We start from the raw sequence: 20,684 nt of genomic DNA, 5'->3' as shown, positions 1-20,684 counted from the left end.
TACACGCTACTGCTTGACCGTACTTGTACTGTAATACACGCTACTGCGTGACCGTACTTGTACTGTAATACATGCTACTGTTGACTGTACTTGTACTGTAATACATGCTACTGTTGACTGTACTTGTACTGTAATACATGCTACTGTGTGACTGTACTTGTACTGTAATACATGCTACTGTTGACTGTACTTGTACTGTAATACATGCTACTGTGTGACCGTACTTGTACTGTAATACACGCTACTGTGTGACCGTACCTGTACTGTAATACACGCTACTGCTTGACTGTACTTGTACTGTAATACACGCTACTGTGTGACTGTACTTGTACTGTAATACACGCTACTGTGTGACTGTACTTGTACTGTAATACACGCTACTGTTTGACTGTACTTGTACTGTAATACACGCTACTGTTTGACTGTACTTGTACTGTAATACACGCTACTGTGTGACTGTACTTGTACTGTAATACACGCTACTGTTTGACTGTACTTGTACTGTAATACACGCTACTGTTTGACTGTACTTGTACTGTAATACACGCTACTGTTTACTGTACTTGTACTGTAATACACGCCACTGTTGACTGTACTTGTACTGTAATACATGCTACTGTGTGACTGTACTTGTACTGTAATACACGCTACTGTTTGACTGTACTTGTACTGTAATACACGCTACTGCTTGACCGTACTTGTACTGTAATACACGCTACTGCGTGACCGTACTTGTACTGTAATACATGCTACTGTTGACTGTACTTGTACTGTAATACATGCTACTGTTGACTGTACTTGTACTGTAATACATGCTACTGTGTGACTGTACTTGTACTGTAATACATGCTACTGTTGACTGTACTTGTACTGTAATACATGCTACTGTGTGACCGTACTTGTACTGTAATACACGCTACTGTGTGACCGTACCTGTACTGTAATACACGCTACTGCTTGACTGTACTTGTACTGTAATACACGCTACTGTGTGACTGTACTTGTACTGTAATACACGCTACTGTGTGACTGTACTTGTACTGTAATACACGCTACTGTTTGACTGTACTTGTACTGTAATACACGCTACTGTTTGACTGTACTTGTACTGTAATACACGCTACTGTGTGACTGTACTTGTACTGTAATACACGCTACTGTTTGACTGTACTTGTACTGTAATACACGCTACTGTTTACTGTACTTGTACTGTAATACACGCCACTGTTGACTGTACTTGTACTGTAATACACGCTACTGTTTGACCGTACTTGTACTGTAATACACGCTACTGCTTGACCGTACTTGTACTGTAATACACGCTACTGCGTGACCGTACTTGTACTGTAATACACGCTACTGTGTGACCGTACTTGTACTGTAATACATGCTACTGTTGACTGTACTTGTACTGTAATACATGCTACTGTTGACTGTACTTGTACTGTAATACATGCTACTGTGTGACTGTACTTGTACTGTAATACATGCTACTGTGTGACCGTACTTGTACTGTAATACACGCTACTGTTTGACCGTACTTGTACTGTAATACACGCTACTGTGTGACCGTACTTGTACTGTAATACACGCTACTGTTTGACCGTACTTGTACTGTAATGCACACTACTGTTTGACCGTACTTGTACTGTAATACACGCTACTGTGTGACTGTACTTGTACTGTAATACACGCTACTGTGTGACTGTACTTGTACTGTAATACACGCTACTGTTTGATTGTACTTGTACTGTAATACACGCTACTGTGTGACTGTACTTGTACTGTAATACACGCTACTGTTTGACTGTACTTGTACTGTAATACACGCTACTGTTTACTGTACTTGTACTGTAATACACGCCACTGTTGACTGTACTTGTACTGTAATACATGCTACTGTTGACTGTACTTGTACTGTAATACATGCTACTGTTGACTGTACTTGTACTGTAATACATGCTACTGTGTGACTGTACTTGTACTGTAATACATGCTACTGTGTGACTGTACTTGTACTGTAATACATGCTACTGTTGACTGTACTTGTACTGTAATACATGCTACTGTTGACTGTACTTGTACTGTAATACACGCTACTGTTTGACTGTACTTGTACTGTAATACACGCTACTGCGTGACCGTACTTGTACTGTAATACACGCTACTGCGTGACCGTACTTGTACTGTAATACATGCTACTGTTGACCGTACTTGTACTGTAATACATGCTACTGTTGACTGTACTTGTACTGTAATACATGCTACTGTGTGACTGTACTTGTACTGTAATACATGCTACTGTGTGACTGTACTTGTACTGTAATACATGCTACTGTTGACTGTACTTGTACTGTAATACATGCTACTGTGTGACTGTACTTGTACTGTAATACATGCTACTGTGTGACCGTACTTGTACTGTAATACACGCTACTGCTTGACTGTACTTGTACTGTACTACACGCTACTGTGTGACTGTACTTGTACTGTAATACACGCTACTGTGTGACTGTACTTGTACTGTAATACACGCTACTGTTTGACTGTACTTGTACTGTAATACACGCTACTGTTTGACTGTACTTGTACTGTAATACACGCTACTGTGTGACTGTACTTGTACTGTAATACACGCTACTGTTTGACTGTACTTGTACTGTAATACACGCTACTGTTTACTGTACTTGTACTGTAATACACGCCACTGTTGACTGTACTTGTACTGTAATACACGCTACTGTTTGACCGTACTTGTACTGTAATACACGCTACTGCTTGACCGTACTTGTACTGTAATACACGCTACTGCGTGACCGTACTTGTACTGTAATACACGCTACTGTGTGACCGTACTTGTACTGTAATACATGCTACTGTTGACTGTACTTGTACTGTAATACATGCTACTGTTGACTGTACTTGTACTGTAATACATGCTACTGTGTGACTGTACTTGTACTGTAATACATGCTACTGTGTGACCGTACTTGTACTGTAATACACGCTACTGTTTGACCGTACTTGTACTGTAATACACGCTACTGTGTGACCGTACTTGTACTGTAATACACGCTACTGTTTGACCGTACTTGTACTGTAATGCACGCTACTGTTTGACCGTACTTGTACTGTAATACACGCTACTGTGTGACTGTACTTGTACTGTAATACACGCTACTGTGTGACTGTACTTGTACTGTAATACACGCTACTGTTTGATTGTACTTGTACTGTAATACACGCTACTGTGTGACTGTACTTGTACTGTAATACACGCTACTGTTTGACTGTACTTGTACTGTAATACACGCTACTGTTTACTGTACTTGTACTGTAATACACGCCACTGTTGACTGTACTTGTACTGTAATACACGCTACTGCGTGACCGTACTTGTACTGTAATACACGCTACTGCGTGGCCGTACTTGTACTGTAATACATGCTACTGTTGACTGTACTTGTACTGTAATACATGCTACTGTGTGACTGTACTTGTACTGTAATACATGCTACTGTGTGACTGTACTTGTACTGTAATACATGCTACTGTTGACTGTACTTGTACTGTAATACATGCTACTGTTGACTGTACTTGTACTGTAATACATGCTACTGTGTGACTGTACTTGTACTGTAATACATGCTACTGTGTGACCGTACTTGTACTGTAATACACGCTACTGTGTGACCGTACCTGTACTGTAATACACGCTACTGCTTGACTGTACTTGTACTGTAATACACGCTACTGTTTGACTGTACTTGTACTGTAATACACGCTACTGTGTGACTGTACCTGTACTGTAATACACGCTACTGTGTGACGGTACTTGTACTGTAATACACGCTACTGTTTGACTGTACTTGTACTGTAATACACGCTACTGTTTGACTGTACTTGTACTGTAATACACGCTACTGTGTGACTGTACTTGTACTGTAATACACGCTACTGTTTGACTGTACTTGTACTGTAATACACGCTACTGTTTGACTGTACTTGTACTGTAATACACGCTACTGTTTACTGTACTTGTACTGTAATACACGCCACTGTTGACTGTACTTGTACTGTAATACATGCTACTGTGTGACTGTACTTGTACTGTAATACACGCTACTGTTTGACTGTACTTGTACTGTAATACACGCTACTGCTTGACCGTACTTGTACTGTAATACACGCTACTGCGTGACCGTACTTGTACTGTAATACATGCTACTGTTGACTGTACTTGTACTGTAATACATGCTACTGTTGACTGTACTTGTACTGTAATACATGCTACTGTGTGACTGTACTTGTACTGTAATACATGCTACTGTGTGACTGTACTTGTACTGTAATACATGCTACTGTGTGACTGTACTTGTACTGTAATACATGCCGCGTAGCTTTGACCCTGCCGTGTAGCGTGTAGCTTTGACCCTGCCGTGTAGCTTTGACCTGCCGCGTAGCTTTGACCCTGCCGTGTAGCTCTGACCCTGCCGTGTAGCTTTGACCCTGCCGTGTAGCTCTGACCCTGCCGTGTAGCTCTGACCCTGCCGTGTAGCTCTGACCCTGCCGTGTAGCTTTGACCTGCCGTGTAGCTTTGACCCTGCCGTGTAGCGTGTAGCTTTGACCCTGCCGTGTAGCTTTGACCTGCCGTGTAGCTTCGACCCTGCCGTGTAGCTTCGACCCTGCCGTGTAGCTTCGACCCTGCCGTGTAGCTTCGACCCTGCCGTGTAGCTTTGACCCTGCCGTGTAGCTTTGACCCTGCCGCGTAGCTTTGACCCTGCCGCGTAGCTTTGACCCTGCCGCGTAGCTTCGACCCTGCCGTGTAGCTTAGACCCTGCCGCGTAGCTTTGACCCTGCCGTGTAGCTTTGACCCTGCCGTGTAGCTCCGACCCTGCCGTGTAGCTTCGACCCTGCCGTGTAGCTTTGACCCTGCCGCGTAGCTTTGACCCTGCCGTGTAGCTTCGACCCTGCCGCGTAGCTTTGACCCTGCCGTGTAGCTTTGACCCTGCCGCGTAGCTTTGACCCTGCCGTGTAGCTTTGACCCTGCCGTGTAGCTTCGACCCTGCCGTGTAGCTTTGACCCTGCCGTGTAGCTTCGACCCTGACGTGTAGCTTTGACCCTGCCGTGTAGCTTTGACCCTGCCGTGTAGCTTTGACCCTGCCGTGTAGCTTTGACCCTGCCGTGTAGCTCTGGAGACGCCCCCCATGGACCCGGTCTCCTGTCCCGGCAGCCGGATCCATGTTAGACCGCTAACAGACACCGCCGCTTCCAGGTTGGGTCGGTCCATCCGAACATCTCACCTCAGGAGAAATGGAACGTCCCGGAAACATCACTCCTCCATAATCTGTTAGCGTTAGCTTTAGCTTAGCTAAAGCTCCTCTTGTCCATCAGAGACACAATCTGGACCTTTAATGGAGGTTTAAGTCATTAGAAAACATTTCTGGTGTAAATAATCAGTTTTAATATATTATAGTGACGTGAATGATTGATGAACGATCAGGAACGACGAGCAGACATTCTCCGTGGACACGTCTCAGCCAATAGGAAGAAGATTGCATCATCACCGACTCTCATCCAGCAGCAGCTGCACCAAGGGATGGATCACCAGGGCGATCGGCTCGTTGCCCCGCATCACGTCCAGGGCGATCGGCTCGTTGCCCCGCATCACGTCCAGGGCGGTCGGCTCGTTGCCCCGCATCACGTCCAGGGCGGTCGGCTCGTTGCCCCGCATCACGTCCAGGGCGATCGGCTCGTTGCCCCGCATCACGTCCAGGGCGATCGGCTCGTTGCCCCGCATCACGTCCAGGGCGATCGGCTCGTTGCCCCGCATCACGTCCAGGGCGATCGGCTCGTTGCCCCGCATCACGTCCAGGGCGATCGGCTCGTTGCCCCGCATCACGTCCAGGGCGATCGGCTCGTTGCCCCGCATCACGTCCAGGGCGATCGGCTCGTTGCCCCGCATCACGTCCAGCGCGGTCGGCTCGTTGCCCCGCATCACGTCCAGGGCGGTCGGCTCGTTGCCCTGCTCCTCGACAGCACAGCAGAGGTACAGGCTGGCGTACCTACCTACCCACACACACACGCACACACACACACACACACACACACACACGCACACACACACGCACACGCACACACGCACACACACACACACACACACACACACGCACACACACACACACACACGCACACACACACACACACACACACCTACCTACCTACCTACCTACACACACACACCTACACACACACACACACACACACACACACACACACACACACACACACACACACACACACGCACACACACACGCACACACGCACGCACACACGCACACACACACACACACGCACGCACACACCTACCTACCTACCTACCCCCCCCCCCCCACACACACACGCACACACTTCTTGAGACCAAGAGTTTTACCAGAACAGACAGGAACTCTTTCATTTTCACATCGGCAGCACCGACTCGGCAGCAACGACTCGGCAGCACCGACTCGGCAGCAACGACTCGGCAGCACCGACTCGGCAGCAACGACTCGGCAGCACCGACTCGGCAGCACCGACTCGGCAGCACCGACTCGGCAGCACCGACTCGGCAGCAACGACTCGGCAGCACCGACTCGGCAGCAACGACTCGGCAGCACCGACTCGGCAGCACCGACTCGGCAGCAACGACTCGGCAGCACCGACTCGGCAGCAACGACTCGGCAGCACCGACTCGGCAGCACCGACTCGGCAGCACCGACTCGGCAGCAACAGGAGGAAGTGATTCTCTCTCACGAAGGGACGGTTGAAAAGATCAAAAGTGGACAAAAAAGTCGTGTCATTGACGGACGGCAGTTCTCCCGAATACCCGGACCCCCAGCACACGGTCCCCCTGAGGACCTGAACACCCCCACCCCGCACCGCAAGGATCTTCCCTTCTCTGTCCCCGGTTGAGCCCAGTACATCCATGTCCAGAACCAGTGCTGCCAGTCCTAGCTCCGCCCCCGGTATCTGAGGCTCCAGGAAGTGGCCGTGCGCTACGCCAGGCCCATCTCCTCCAGGACGCTCCTGGGTGACTCCTCCTCCTGTGGAGCAGAGCAAACCAGAAGGACAGGAAAATAATATGTCCCCTGCAAACAATCTGGACAGGAATGTCCTGTGTCCACTATGAGACACGGTCACATGACACAGACTTCCTGTTGGCAGCAGGTGGCGCTGTCGTTAGCCTGAACTCATCATACATGCGCTTTGACCCAACTGACTGTCCAACGAATCGACGAGTCTGAACGATGTCCCAACAGGACACACGCTGCAGGTCCACTCACCTCCTGCAGGAGGTCTGCTTGCTCGATGGCCTTCAGGACGCTCTTCTTAGACGTGTCCTGGATCTCTCCACCAATCAGGAACTCATCCAGAATGAAGTAGGCCTTCTCAAAGTTAAAGATGATGTCCAGCTCACACACCTGCAGACAGTCAGCAGAGCAGGTGTCCTTCAGCGGAACAAGTCTTTGTTCTACCCAACACGTCTAACCACGACTGGACTTCCTCCTTGTCCCGTGAGGCGTCGCCACAGCAACCCAACATTCTCCACTTCACCCTGTCCTTTGCATCGTCCTCCCCAACACCAGCCACTCTCATGTCCTCCCTCACTACGTCCATGTCTCTTCTCCTGGGTCGTCCTCTAGTCCTGTTCCCTGGCAGTTCCATCCTCAGCATCCTTCTACCAATGTAGTCCCCGTCTCTCCTCTGGACATGTCCAAACCATCAAAGAACGGTCTCTCTGACCTTGTCTCCAAAACGTCTAACCTTCACTGTCCCTCTTATTGTCTCATTTCTAATCTTGAACCTCAGCATCTTCATCTCTGCCCCCCCCCCCCCCCCCCCCTAGAACACAGCACGACCCCGCCAATGGACAGATAAGAAAAGCACCACAAGTAACACATTTTAATTCCTTCTTTCAAAGTACATGGAACAATTTCATTTTGGATAAAAAGTCTTTGTTTTTAGGGGTCAGGGAGCAGATCTGTCTGACTTATTGTGAAAGGACTTATCAGGAAGCACTTATTGTGAAAGGACTTATCAGGAAGCAGAATATTAGCTGCTAGCAGGCGTTAGACGTCAGGTGGGACAGAGCAAAGCGCTAAACTACACTTACTATAATAACATTTTTGACATTTGTCCTTACACACTGCATAGTTAGTGTCATCGGTCACAGAGAGAACCGACCAATCAGAACACTCACACTGCCAAAGTATTTATCGAGCAGCTCCACGAAGCGATGGATCACTTCCAGGGTGATCAGCTCGTTGTCCTGCTCCTCAACAGCACAGCAGAAGTACAGGCTGGCGTACCTGTGCGCGCGCACGCACACACACACGCACACACACACACACACACACACACACACGCACACACACACGCACACACACACACACACGCACACACACACACACACGCACACACACACGCGCACGCACACACACACACACACGCACACACACACGCACACACACACGCACACACACACGCACGCACACACGCACGCACACACACACGCACACGCACGCACACACACACACACACGCGCACACACACACACACACACACACACACACACACACACACGCACACACACGCACACACACACGCACACAGACACACACACGCACACAGACACACGCACACGCACACACACACGCACACGCACACACACACGCACACACACACACACACACACACGCACACACACACACACACACACACACACACGCACACACACGCACACACACACGCACACAGACACACACACGCACACAGACACACACTCCATATTGATATTATCAGTAATATTTAAGTAATTTACAGACACGTTTGGAAGGAAAAGTCAGCAGAGCTGCTGTTTGTGGAACGTTATTGGGCTCATACTGACGTTCCTGTCATGCAGTAAAGGTACGAGTCTTTGTGAGTTTTAGAGGACCGGTGATGTTTATTATAATTTAAACAGTCTCCAGATACATCTGCCCTCCAGAGCTTCAAAACACTTCGCTCTGTGTGTGCGTGCAGTGGTAGTAGTAGTGTGCGTGTGTGTAGAATACAAATACAAATAGAAAGCCTTTGTTGTCATCGCATAGTGGATATTGTTAGGGATAAAGTCTCCAACATTGTGATATTAATTTACAAACGCACCGACTCAAGGCTTCCATTTTCTCTCACGCAGCCCGGAGCAACGGTCCGGCACGTTTCCTCCACCAACGGTTTCCGCCTCCCGGAATACCTTTATTTATAAACTTCATGGCTCCACCCCTTGACCTAGTGACATCACTGCCCACCAGATGGGGCTGTTCTTTTCCATACATTACATTACTTTTCTGTTACATTAAACAATGACACGAACACTGAAAATATAAAAACGACCCTGACAGATATACAACGAGATTACCGGTAGCTCCGTTTGGTGCTTAGGTACAACATAAAATACCGAGAGTATTTTGTGGAGTAGCGGCGTGCGTGGAGCCGCGGCGTACGTGGAGGCGCTGATTGGCTTTGCGTAAACCAATCAGATGGTGCTGTGTGTGGGACAATAAAGGATACAGAGTAGTGACTGCAGGCAGGGGGCGCTGCTCCGTCTCGGTACGAGCCACAATGCTGAATGTCGCCCGATCATCACTAACCGTGTGATTCTTGACATTCCCGACGCTCGCTACACTTACATAGGCAATGTGGGTGAAGCGTCTCGCCCAGCCCGAGAGGCATTTGTTACCGGGCTGCACAGAAAGAATAACTAATTTAGAACATTTCCGTTGTATCGATTAAAATAAAACGGTGTTTTATTTTGAAATACCGGATCTTCTCCAACGTAACATTCACCTGTGAATTTCCTCGGTCACATTTTACGTTACGTTAAGTGCATTATATAAAGTTTATTGGTATGATTATATTTCTCTTTTTTTATTAACCCCCCCCCCCCGCCCCCGGTCCAAAAAAATTGCTCGCCATGAAACCGGTCCATGGCAGGAAAAAGGTCAAAGGTCGGGGACCGCTGCTGTAGATCACGACTTCCAGACACCAACCTGAATATTGTCCAGTGACGGCAGCGGAGACACGTCCTACCGCAGCGGAGACACGTCCTACCTTTTATAGACGATCTTCAGGTCCCTCCACTCAAGGAAGCTGCACATCTTTGGTTTCCGGGCCAACACCATCTGCATCAGCTCCCTCACCATCTTCTTCTTGTCCCGCTCAGCAGTGGCCGTGTACCACTTCTGTAAGCGCAGCTTTCCCTGACGGCTGAACAGCAGCATGAAACGCATCTGCAGCGCGACAAAGGAAACGACGGTGACACAGAGGAAACGACGGTGACACAGAGGAAACGACGGTGACACAGAGGAAACGACGGTGACACAGAGGAAACGACGGTGACACAGAGGAAACGACGGTGACACAGAGGAAACGACGGTGACACAAAGGCAACACACGACGGTGACACAGAGGAAACGACGGTGACACAAAGGAAACGACGGCGACACAAAGGAAACGACGGCGACACAAAGGAAACGACGGTGACACAAAGGAAACGACGGTGACACAAAGGAAACAACGGTGACACAAAGGAAACACGACGGAGACACAAAGGAAACACGACGGAGACACAAAGGAAACACGACGGAGACACAAAGGAAACACAACGGTGATACAAAGGAAACACGACGGTGATACAAAGGAAACAACGGTGACAAAAAGGAAACACGCCGGAGACACAAAGGAAACAACGGTGATACGAAGGAAACACGCCGGAGACACAAAGGAAACAACGGTGACACGAAGGAAACACGACGGAGACACAAAGGAAACAACAGTGATACAAAGGAAACAACGGTGACACAGAGGAAACGACGGTGACACAGAGGAAACGACGGTGACACAAAGGAAACGACGGTGACACAGAGGAAACACGCCGGAGACACAAAGAAAACGACGGTGACACAAAGGAAACGACGGTGACACAGAGGAAACGACGGCGACACAAAGGAAACGACGGTGACACAAAGGAAACGACGGTGACACAGAGGAAACGACGGTGACACAGAGGAAACGACGGTGACACAAAGGAAACGACGGTGACACAGAGGAAACGACGGTGACACAGAGGAAACACGCCGGAGACACAAAGAAAACGACGGTGACACAAAGGAAACGACGGTGACACAGAGGAAACGACGGCGACACAAAGGAAACGACGGTGACACAAAGGAAACGACGGTGACACAGAGGAAACGACGGTGACACAGAGGAAACGACGGTGACACAAAGGAAACGACGGTGACACAGAGGAAACGACGGTGACACAAAGGAAACGACGGTGACACAGAGGAAACGATGGTGACACAAAGGAAACGACGGTGACACAAAGACAACACACGACGGTGACACAAAGGAAACGACGATGACACAGAGGAAACACGCCGGAGACACAAAGGAAACGACGGTGACACAGAGGAAACACGCCGGAGACACAAAGGAAACGACGGTGACACAGAGGAAACGACGGTGACACAGAGGAAACGACGGTGACACAAAGGAAACGACGGTGACACAAAGGAAACGACGGTGACACAGAGGAAACCACGGTGACACAAAGGAAACGACGGTGACACAGAGGAAACGACGGTGACACAAAGGAAACGACGGTGACACAAAGGAAACGACGGTGACACAGAGGAAACGACGGTGACACAAAGGAAACGACGGCGACACAAAGGAAACGACGGCGACACAAAGGAAACGACGGCGACACAAAGGAAACGACGGCGACACAAAGGAAACGACGGTGACACAGAGGAAACGACGGTGACACAGAGGAAACGACGGTGACACAGAGGAAACGACGGTGACACAAAGGAAACGACGGTGACACAAAGGAAACAACGGTGACACAAAGGAAACACGACGGAGACACAAAGGAAACACGACGGAGACACAAAGGAAACACGACGGAGACACAAAGGAAACACAACGGTGATACAAAGGAAACACGACGGTGATACAAAGGAAACAACGGTGACAAAAAGGAAACACGCCGGAGACACAAAGGAAACAACGGTGATACGAAGGAAACACGCCGGAGACACAAAGGAAACAACGGTGACACGAAGGAAACACGACGGAGACACAAAGGAAACAACAGTGATACAAAGGAAACAACGGTGACACAGAGGAAATGACGGTGACACAGAGGAAACGACGGTGACACAGAGGAAACGACGGTGACACAGAGGAAACACGCCGGAGACACAAAGGAAACACGACGGAGACACAAAGAAAACGACGGTGACACAAAGGAAACGACGGTGACACAGAGGAAACGACGGTGACACAGAGGAAACGACGGTGACACAGAGGAAACGACGGTGACACAAAGGAAACGACGGTGACACAGAGGAAACACGCCGGAGACACAAAGGAAACACGACGGAGACACAAAGAAAACGACGGTGACACAAAGGAAACAACGGTGACACAAAGGAAACACGACGGTGACACAAAGGAAACGACGGTGACACAAAGGAAACGACGGTGACACAAAGGAAACAACGGTGACACAAAGGAAACACGACGGTGACACAAAGGAAACGACGGTGACACAAAGGAAACAACGGTGACACAAAGGAAACGACGGTGACACAAAGGAAACAACGGTGACACAAAGGAAACACGACGGAGACACAAAGGAAACACGACGGAGACACAAAGGAAACACGACGGAGACACAAAGGAAACACGACGGAGACACAAAGGAAACACGACGGTGATACAAAGGAAACACGACGGTGATACAAAGGAAACAACGGTGACAAAAAGGAAACACGCCGGAGACACAAAGGAAACACGCCGGAGACACAAAGGAAACAACGGTGACACAAAGGAAACACGACGGAGACACAAAGGAAACAACGGTGACACAAAGGAAACACGACGGTGACACAAAGGAAACACGACGGTGACACAAAAGAAACACGACGGTGACACAAAGGAAACGACGGTAACACAAAGGAAACGACGGTGACACAAAGGAAACACGCCGGAGACACAAAGGAAACACGACGGAGACACAAAGGAAACGACGGTGACACAAAGGAAACAACGGTGACACAAAGGAAACGACGGTGACACAAAGGAAACACGACGGAGACACAAAGGAAACAACAGTGATACAAAGGAAACAACGGTGACACAAAGGAAACACGACGGAGACACAAAGGAAACAACGGTGACACAAAGGAAACACGACGGAGACACAAAGGAAACAACGGTGACACAAAGGAAACACGACGGAGACACAAAGGAAACACGACGGAGACACAAAGGAAACACGACGGAGACACAAAGGAAACACGACGGAGACACAAAGGAAACACGACGGTGACACAAAGGAAACACGACGGTGACACAAAGGAAACACGACGGAGACACAAAGGAAACACGACGGAGACACAAAGGAAACACGACGGTGACACAAAGGAAACACGACGGTGACACAAAGGAAACACGACGGAGACACAAAGGAAACACGACGGAGACACAAAGGAAACACGACGGAGACACAAAGGAAACACGACGGTGATACAAAGGAAACAACGGTGATACAAAGGAAACACGACGGAGACACAAAGGAAACACGACGGAGACACAAAGGAAACGACGGTGACACAAAGGAAACACGACGGTGACACAAAGGAAACACGACGGAGACACAAAGGAAACACGACGGAGACACAAAGGAAACACGACGGAGACACAAAGGAAACACGACGGTGATACAAAGGAAACAACGGTGATACAAAGGAAACACGACGGAGACACAAAGGAAACACGACGGAGACACAAAGGAAACGACGGTGATACAAATGATGAATTCCATTGATAGCAGATGGAGCTGGTTCTGATGTGGTTCTGATGGACCGGAGCTGATGTGGTTCTGATGTGGTTCTGATGTGGTTCTGATGGACCGGAGCTGATGTGGTTCTGATGTGGTTCTGATGTGATTCTGACGTGGTTCTGATGTGGTTCTGATGTGGTTCTGATGGACCGGAGCTGATGTGGTTCTGATGTGGTTCTGATGTGGTTCTGATGGACCGGAGCTGATGTGGTTCTGATGTGGTTCTGATGTGATTCTGACGTGGTTCTGATGTGGTTCTGATGTGGTTCTGATGGACCGGAGCTGATGTGGTTCTGATGTGGTTCTGATGTGGTTCTGACGTGGTTCTGATGTGGTTCATCTGTTCATGTGATGATGCTAGCAGCTGATCAGCAGTGGACGCTGCTGCTAACTGAGCTAACTGGATGCTAGCAGCTATACCCTCATTGGTTCATTGGTGCCTTTAATCGAAGCTAACATGCTCCAGCTTCCCGTTGACGCTAGCTGGGACTGACACTGAAAACATTCCGCGCTGTTCTCAGCTTCCAGCCCGAGCCACGGGGCACAGGTGAACGCAGCGCAGGTAGACACTTCCTGTAACCGCACACCTCGCTAGCATTCGCTCAGCCAGGGGACACAGGTGAACGCAGCGCAGGTAGACACTTCCTGTAACCGCACACCTCGCTAGCATTCGCTCAGCGACGAGCCCCACCTTCTCTAGCTGAAGGACACTCACAATTCCGTCCGGTGTTTTCAGTCTGTGGAGTCACGAGCGGAAGGTCGGTCTCCAGGTACCGGTCTCCAGGTACCGGTCTCCAGGTACCGGTCCAACCGAGCCGGAACTAGCGAACTAGCGGAGCCTCTGGTGACGGTCCACTCCGAGCAGCCTCAGCAGGAGCCGGGACAAGCAACACTTCCGCCTTTAGCGCGCATGCGCACTGTGTTGGGAATCTTCTTCGTGGGGCTTATCGGCGGCGAGCCACCTTCTGAAGCAGGTATGGATCAGGCTCCCTTTTACCTCTAGTAGTGTAACTACCCTTATTGAGTCACAACGTATTCCAAATATATTTACCCCCGCCGAAGGGGAGGCGAGGGTAAATATATTGGGTTTGTTTGTCTGTTTGTTTGTCTGTTTGTTTGTCTGTTTGTCTGTTTGTCTGTCCGAGCGCATAACTCAAAAACTAGTAACCCAATCAACTTGAAAGTTTTACACAAACAAGGTTCTGTCCGTGGCTCAGTCCTCCCCGAGAATGGCGTTGATCCGGATCTGGATCCAGATTCTAGAATTATTTTTACATCTGGAATCGTGCCTGTGCTGTAAACTGCCACTTTAAGAGGGAGGGACACGAATGGCATGATGGGAAAAAGAGTCCAGAAGGAGTCTTGTAGTACGTTCCGGAGCAGCAAGCTAGAGCAGGTTTGGCCCCTCTGATCCGGAAGCCCTGTTTACTGTCTCACAAGATCCAATAGTCTTTTGGAGGCGGGGTCTGCAATCTCTGATTGTCTCTCTAGTTAATTTGTATAATAAAATCAATAATTACATTTCCCTTATATTCTTCTAAGTGTCCCCGTGCTTTTTATAAAGTCCATCACCAGCCTCCCTCTCCAAATCGATCGCCTCAGTTTACGAACACTCTAATCTCCAGATAACCCAGCGGTCAGCCCGCCACATCGATAAACAGATCAGACGCCCTCGTCCCGGGACGGGAGACGTCTGGGACACGCCGGGCCGGAGACCCTCGCTTCTGCTGGTTCTGCACGGAGCCCACACGGTTCCTGCCGAGCTTCCCGAAGGCGGTTCTCGTGTTGCATTCAAGGGCAGCCGACAGACCGGCTTCACAAACGTGTTTGAAGATAGGACTGATCTAGATAGTCCAGACTTCGGCGGTCCTTCGTCGGTCCTTCCGTGGTCCAGAGGACGGAACCTCACCCGCTCAACATTGGCTGGCTGGTGCTCAGTCATCAGACGCCATGTTAGTACAAACATATTTTAATAAATATACTGCAAAAGACATTTAAATAAGAACAATAAACGTGTGTGTGCGTGCAGAACTCCGTTGGGTTGTGGGTCAGCCACAGACATCCCTCCATCGTGTCCATCATCTCGAACAGTCAGAAGAATAAATGAACATAAAGTCTTAAAGTCCAGTCAGCCAGAGGTCACATGATTGGTGCAGGTGAGGCGTCATCAGGTGAGGCGGGTACGGTGGTTACTGTCACTGGGGCTGGTGGAACTGACCCATGAACAGAACTGAACCTGCAAACAGGAGGCACACTCTGAGCTGGGCAGCACGACAACGGGACCAGGTCCATTGTGGGTCACAGGGGGGCGTTACAAAGGGGGGCTTACACAGGGGCCTTACACAGAGGGGCGTTACACAGACGGGGGCGTTACACAGGGGGGGGCTTACACAGGGGGCGTTACACAGGGGGGGGGCTTACACAGGGGGGGTTACACGGGGGGGGGGCTTACACAGGGGGGGTTACACGGGGGGGGGGCTTACACAGGGGGAGTTACAAAGGGTGGCGTTGCGCAGAGGGGCCTTACACAGACGGGGGCGTTACACAGAGGGGCGTTACACGGGGGGCCTTACACAGAGGGGCGTTACATAGAGGGGCGTTACACGGGGGGCGTTACATAGAGGGGCGTTACACAGAGGGGCGTTACACGGGGGGGGCTTACACAAGGGGGGGCTTATGCAGAGGGGCGTTACACAGAGGGGCGTTACAGAGGGGCGTTACAGAGGGGCGTTACACAGAGGGGCTTACACAGAGGGGGGCTTACACAGGGGGGGGCTTACACAGGGGGGGGCTTACACAGAGGGGCGTGACACAGAGGGGTGTTACACAGAGGGGCGTGACAGAGGGGCGTTACACAGAGGGGCGTGACAGAGGGGCGTGACAGAGGGGCGTGACAGAGGGGCGTGACAGAGGGGCGTGACACAGAGGGGCGTGACACAGAGGGGCGTTACAGAGGGGCGTGACACAGAGGGGCGTGACACAGAAGGGCGTTACACAGAGGGGCGTTACAGAGGGGCGTGACACAGAGGGGCGTTACAGAGGGGCGTGACACAGAGGGGCGTTACACAGAGGGGCGTGACAGAGGGGCGTGACACAAAGGGGCGTGACACAGAGGGGCGTGACACAGAGGGGCGTTACACAGAGGGGCGTTACAGAGGGGCGTTACACAGAGGGGCGTTACAGAGGGGCGTTACACAGAGGGGCGTGACACAGAGGGGCGTTACAGAGGGGCGTTACACAGAGGGGCGTTACAGAGGGGCGTTACACAGAGGGGCGTGACACAGAGGGGCGTTACACAGAGGGGCGTTACACAGAGGGGCGTGACAGAGGGGCGTGACACAGAGGGGCGTGACACAGAGGGGCGTGACACAGAGGGGCGTGACAGAGGGGCGTGACACAGAGGGGCGTTACACAGAGGGGCGTTACACAGAGGGGCGTTACACAGAGGGGCGTGACAGAGGGGCGTTACAGAGGGGCGTGACACAGAGGGGCGTGACACAGAGGGGCGTGACAGAGGGGCGTGACACAGAGGGGCGTTACCTGTGCGCTTGTGCTGGATGAGGAAGAGGAAGGGTCGGTCCAGGGTGATCTCCTCCACAGCCATGCGCGAGAACATCACGGCAGCTGAGAGAGGGAGACAGATGGCATTACCAGCAGAACCGTGACCCGCCCACCCAGAACCACCGCTGGTAGGCCTACCTGTTGCTGCTGCTCCTTTGGTTCCTCGCTCATCCACCTCAATGGTTACCCTCTGAACGACCTTGGACACACACAGCCTTTCGTCAGCTGGAGGGCAGAAGCACACGGGTCAAACATGGACCTGTGGTTCTTATTGTGGATGCCCCCCCCCTTCTTACTGGTGATGCGTGTAAAGTCGGCGGTGGCGAGGTTGAACATGTCTCCCAGGCCCAAGCTGAGCAGAGCGGGCTTCAGGTTCACTTCGGAGTTCAGAGCAAACCTACAAACACACAAACCCTCAGTTCAGTGAGCAGCACCAGCGACCACCGGGCCCAACTCCACGCGACCCACCCACCTGGGCACTGCCAGCTGTCTCCTGGCGTTCCTCAGCGTTCCTCTCCACTGGTGAATCCTCGGGCTGCTCAGATCCACGGCCAGAACACTCAGCGGCACCTCGGGCTCCACAGGGGACACCAGGAACATACTGAGTGAGTCTCCTTCGTACGGGACCTCGATGACATCATAGTCCACGCCGTCAGCAGTCACAAATTCACCTGAGGAGGAAAGAGGAGATGGATGTGTGAACGTGTGTGTCATCACCGGGCCACCGGGCCACCGGGTCAGGTGCAGCCTACCGAATTGGAAGCGGTTTGTGAGTCTCATCATGTGCACAGGAACACTGCTCCCATTAGCACAGTGGAACATCCTCTCCTGGGTCAGCCTGGGGTCAAAGGGAACCTTCCACCGGCCCTGGAAGTGAAGCGCGTTCAGCAGGACCAGCCGGGTCTCGTCAGTCAGCGACCCGGCAGCCAGGAACTCAGGGATGGTGCCTGCTGTGTGGTCCGAGACCCAGGAGTTCAGGATGCCAACTGCCTGCTCAGGCCTGCTGAAGTCCAGCTGGTGGGGGCGGGTCTGGAAGGCCTTGGCCAGGGCCCGGCGATAGCCCTTCTCTAGGCCCATGTTCCTCTCCACCATGATGCCGCTGGCCGTCTCCACCCCCTCTTCACTGGACAGGTCCCACTGCAGGAGGCGCTGCTGGCGAACCATGCCCCGCCCTACGGGACAGGGGGAGACTGTTTGACACCCCCCCCACCAAGGATCACAGGAAGAAGACTAAAACGGTTCCGACTGAACGTAAAGTTCACGTCGTGTCACACGCCCGCGACACGAAGGAAAATCAAGATGAAGAAAAGCTTGTTCTGTTCTCAGCAGAACCATAACGAGGACCTCGTTCAGGTGCTGCCCCGCCCCGCCCCGCCCCGCCCCGCCCAGCGCCGCCCTCACCTTGCAGAGAAAAGCCCAGAGCAGAGGTTAAAGCCTTCAGGGTGCTTCCAGCGGCGCCGAGCTGAGCCATGGCCAGGATGGAGGACAGGCCGTGAGGGGACAGGACCAGGTTCTGGTCCCCGGAGCTCTGGGACAGCCGCAAGAACACTTTCAGTCCAAAGTCAGTCTGTTTGTCCTGGAGGGAGGCCGCCGCCCCCCTGCTGACCGCCAGCAGCAGGGCAATATACACGCAAAGCATCCTGGGAAACAGAAGAGAGCAGATTGGTTTGAATTTGACTCTTTGGCTGCGCTGACGCGTCACCACGGCAACCAACACGGCAGGAAGGCGACCGCTGCACCTCCATGATCTGTGTGTGTGTGTGTGTGTGTGTGTGTGTGTTCCTTTCCACATGCAGTGCGTGATAAAAACAGAGTGTTGTGAAGAACCCGGAGACGCTCTTTGGTTCTGTTGTGAAGAACCCGGAGACGCTCTTTGGTTCTGTTGTGAAGAACCCGGAGACGCTCTTTGGTTCTGTGTGGCTTTCTGGAAAACAATCAATGTTGACGTTTAGGCCCCGCCCCCTGCGATCGCCACACCGGCCCCCCATCAGAGAAGGGAAACGTTAGGTGGCCCTCTCAGGAAAAAGTCTGGGGAGCCTTGATTTAGCACTGGCGTGGGCAAACTTGTCCAAATGATATCATTAAATTAAATGATTATAATTAAACTTCATTCTTTGACCTTTTCCCTGTAATGCTGCCTGTAAAAGGCAAAATCCTTTCATTTATATTAGTTCACACAAACACGCCATCCAACGGCTGGATGCTAACGCTGCTAGCGCCTGCTTACCCAACGGCTGGATGCTAACGCTGCTAGCGCCTCCTTACCCAATGGTTGGATGCTAACGCTGCTAGCGCCTGCTTACCTTTGAGTTGAATGTGTGTGAAGGAGCAGAGTGCTTCGGCTGGCTCTCTTCTCTCCAGCTGCTTCAGTCGGAATGTCTCAACACACTTCTGGGTTTTTATTGGGTAGAGCTGGGGGCCTGAAGCCCCGCCCCCACCCACGCACACACAGAGTTGTTAGCGGTGATGACTGTCTGCGTTTGGAGCGTGACTCAGCACACGGGAACTCCAGCGCTCGCAGGAAGACGCTGACCTCAGAGCAGGAGGTTCTCATCACTATCCGTTTCCATGGAAACGTTATTTTTAGGTTCCCTCTGGCCATCATTGTGTCACTTTGGAGATGGAGGCATGGAACAACTTCCCTTTAACAGGCAGAAACCTCGGACAGAACCCAAGGCTCATGGTGGACGGACAGCAAGAATTGACTTTAGAAGAAGAAACGTTGGCTTGCTAGCAGAGCGAACATGCTAACGCTACGACCTGTGCCTCTCTGTGTTTGGTCACTTCCTGTTTCATCTCGTTTCATTGATCATGTTGACGCGGAACTGAAGCCCAGCGGGTCTGGCGGCGTCTATTTAACTTCTGTCTTCCTGAAGTCCAGATTGAAGGACACACCCACCGTAAACTGCCCTCTTTTTACCGGCGTATTTTCATGAACATCTCATCAGTGACGTCACATGACACTGATCAACAGGGGTTAAAGGTTGGCTGGGGCGAAGCCCCGCCTTCAGGGGATGGACTGAAATGCATGGAGCGGACACAAGAACCATGTTTGAATCTCAGCGCTGATTTCTGAACCAACTGGAACTGAATTGATGATTATATAATCCATAAAGTTTAGCTCCTCATTGACGACGCCCCCCGAAGGAGAACAAGAACCGGAAGAGGGTTCCGAAAAACCCAAACAGCC

General features: G+C 51.0%; 2 protein-coding genes across 4 annotated transcripts; both read right to left on the bottom strand.

The window, feature by feature from the left end:
• Window positions 1-6,409: 6,409 nt before the first annotated feature.
• Window positions 6,410-14,787, bottom strand: ap1s1 (adaptor related protein complex 1 subunit sigma 1). Of its 3 annotated transcripts, none has more exons than XM_068755694.1 (5): window positions 14,625-14,787; window positions 10,129-10,307; window positions 8,240-8,348; window positions 7,323-7,460; window positions 6,410-7,082 (listed from the first exon to the last, which is right to left on the bottom strand). In XM_068755694.1, exons 2-5 carry the CDS (start codon window positions 10,305-10,307, stop codon window positions 7,035-7,037), a joined length of 474 nt encoding a protein of 157 aa, XP_068611795.1. In that variant the 5' UTR covers window positions 14,625-14,787; the 3' UTR covers window positions 6,410-7,034. The 3 variants fall into 3 exon arrangements, with proteins under 3 accessions (XP_068611795.1, XP_068611796.1, XP_068611797.1); XM_068755695.1 differs by having other exon boundaries at window positions 14,649-14,784; XM_068755696.1 differs by lacking the exon at window positions 14,625-14,787 and having other exon boundaries at window positions 8,240-8,263; window positions 10,197-10,307.
• Window positions 14,788-15,920: 1,133 nt separating this feature from the next.
• Window positions 15,921-19,845, bottom strand: serpine1 (serpin peptidase inhibitor, clade E (nexin, plasminogen activator inhibitor type 1), member 1). Its single transcript, XM_068755908.1, has 8 exons — window positions 19,798-19,845; window positions 18,896-19,134; window positions 18,247-18,666; window positions 17,967-18,165; window positions 17,791-17,891; window positions 17,633-17,719; window positions 17,474-17,557; window positions 15,921-16,169 (listed from the first exon to the last, which is right to left on the bottom strand). Exons 2-8 carry the CDS (start codon window positions 19,131-19,133, stop codon window positions 16,129-16,131), a joined length of 1,170 nt encoding a protein of 389 aa, XP_068612009.1. The 5' UTR covers window position 19,134; window positions 19,798-19,845; the 3' UTR covers window positions 15,921-16,128.
• Window positions 19,846-20,684: the final 839 nt, after the last annotated feature.

The sequence above is a fragment of the Brachionichthys hirsutus genome, chromosome 23 (genome assembly GCF_040956055.1).
Source record: "Brachionichthys hirsutus isolate HB-005 chromosome 23, CSIRO-AGI_Bhir_v1, whole genome shotgun sequence".
NCBI lineage: Eukaryota > Metazoa > Chordata > Actinopteri > Lophiiformes > Brachionichthyidae > Brachionichthys > Brachionichthys hirsutus.
This window is presented reverse-complemented; position numbering and strand designations above follow the sequence as displayed.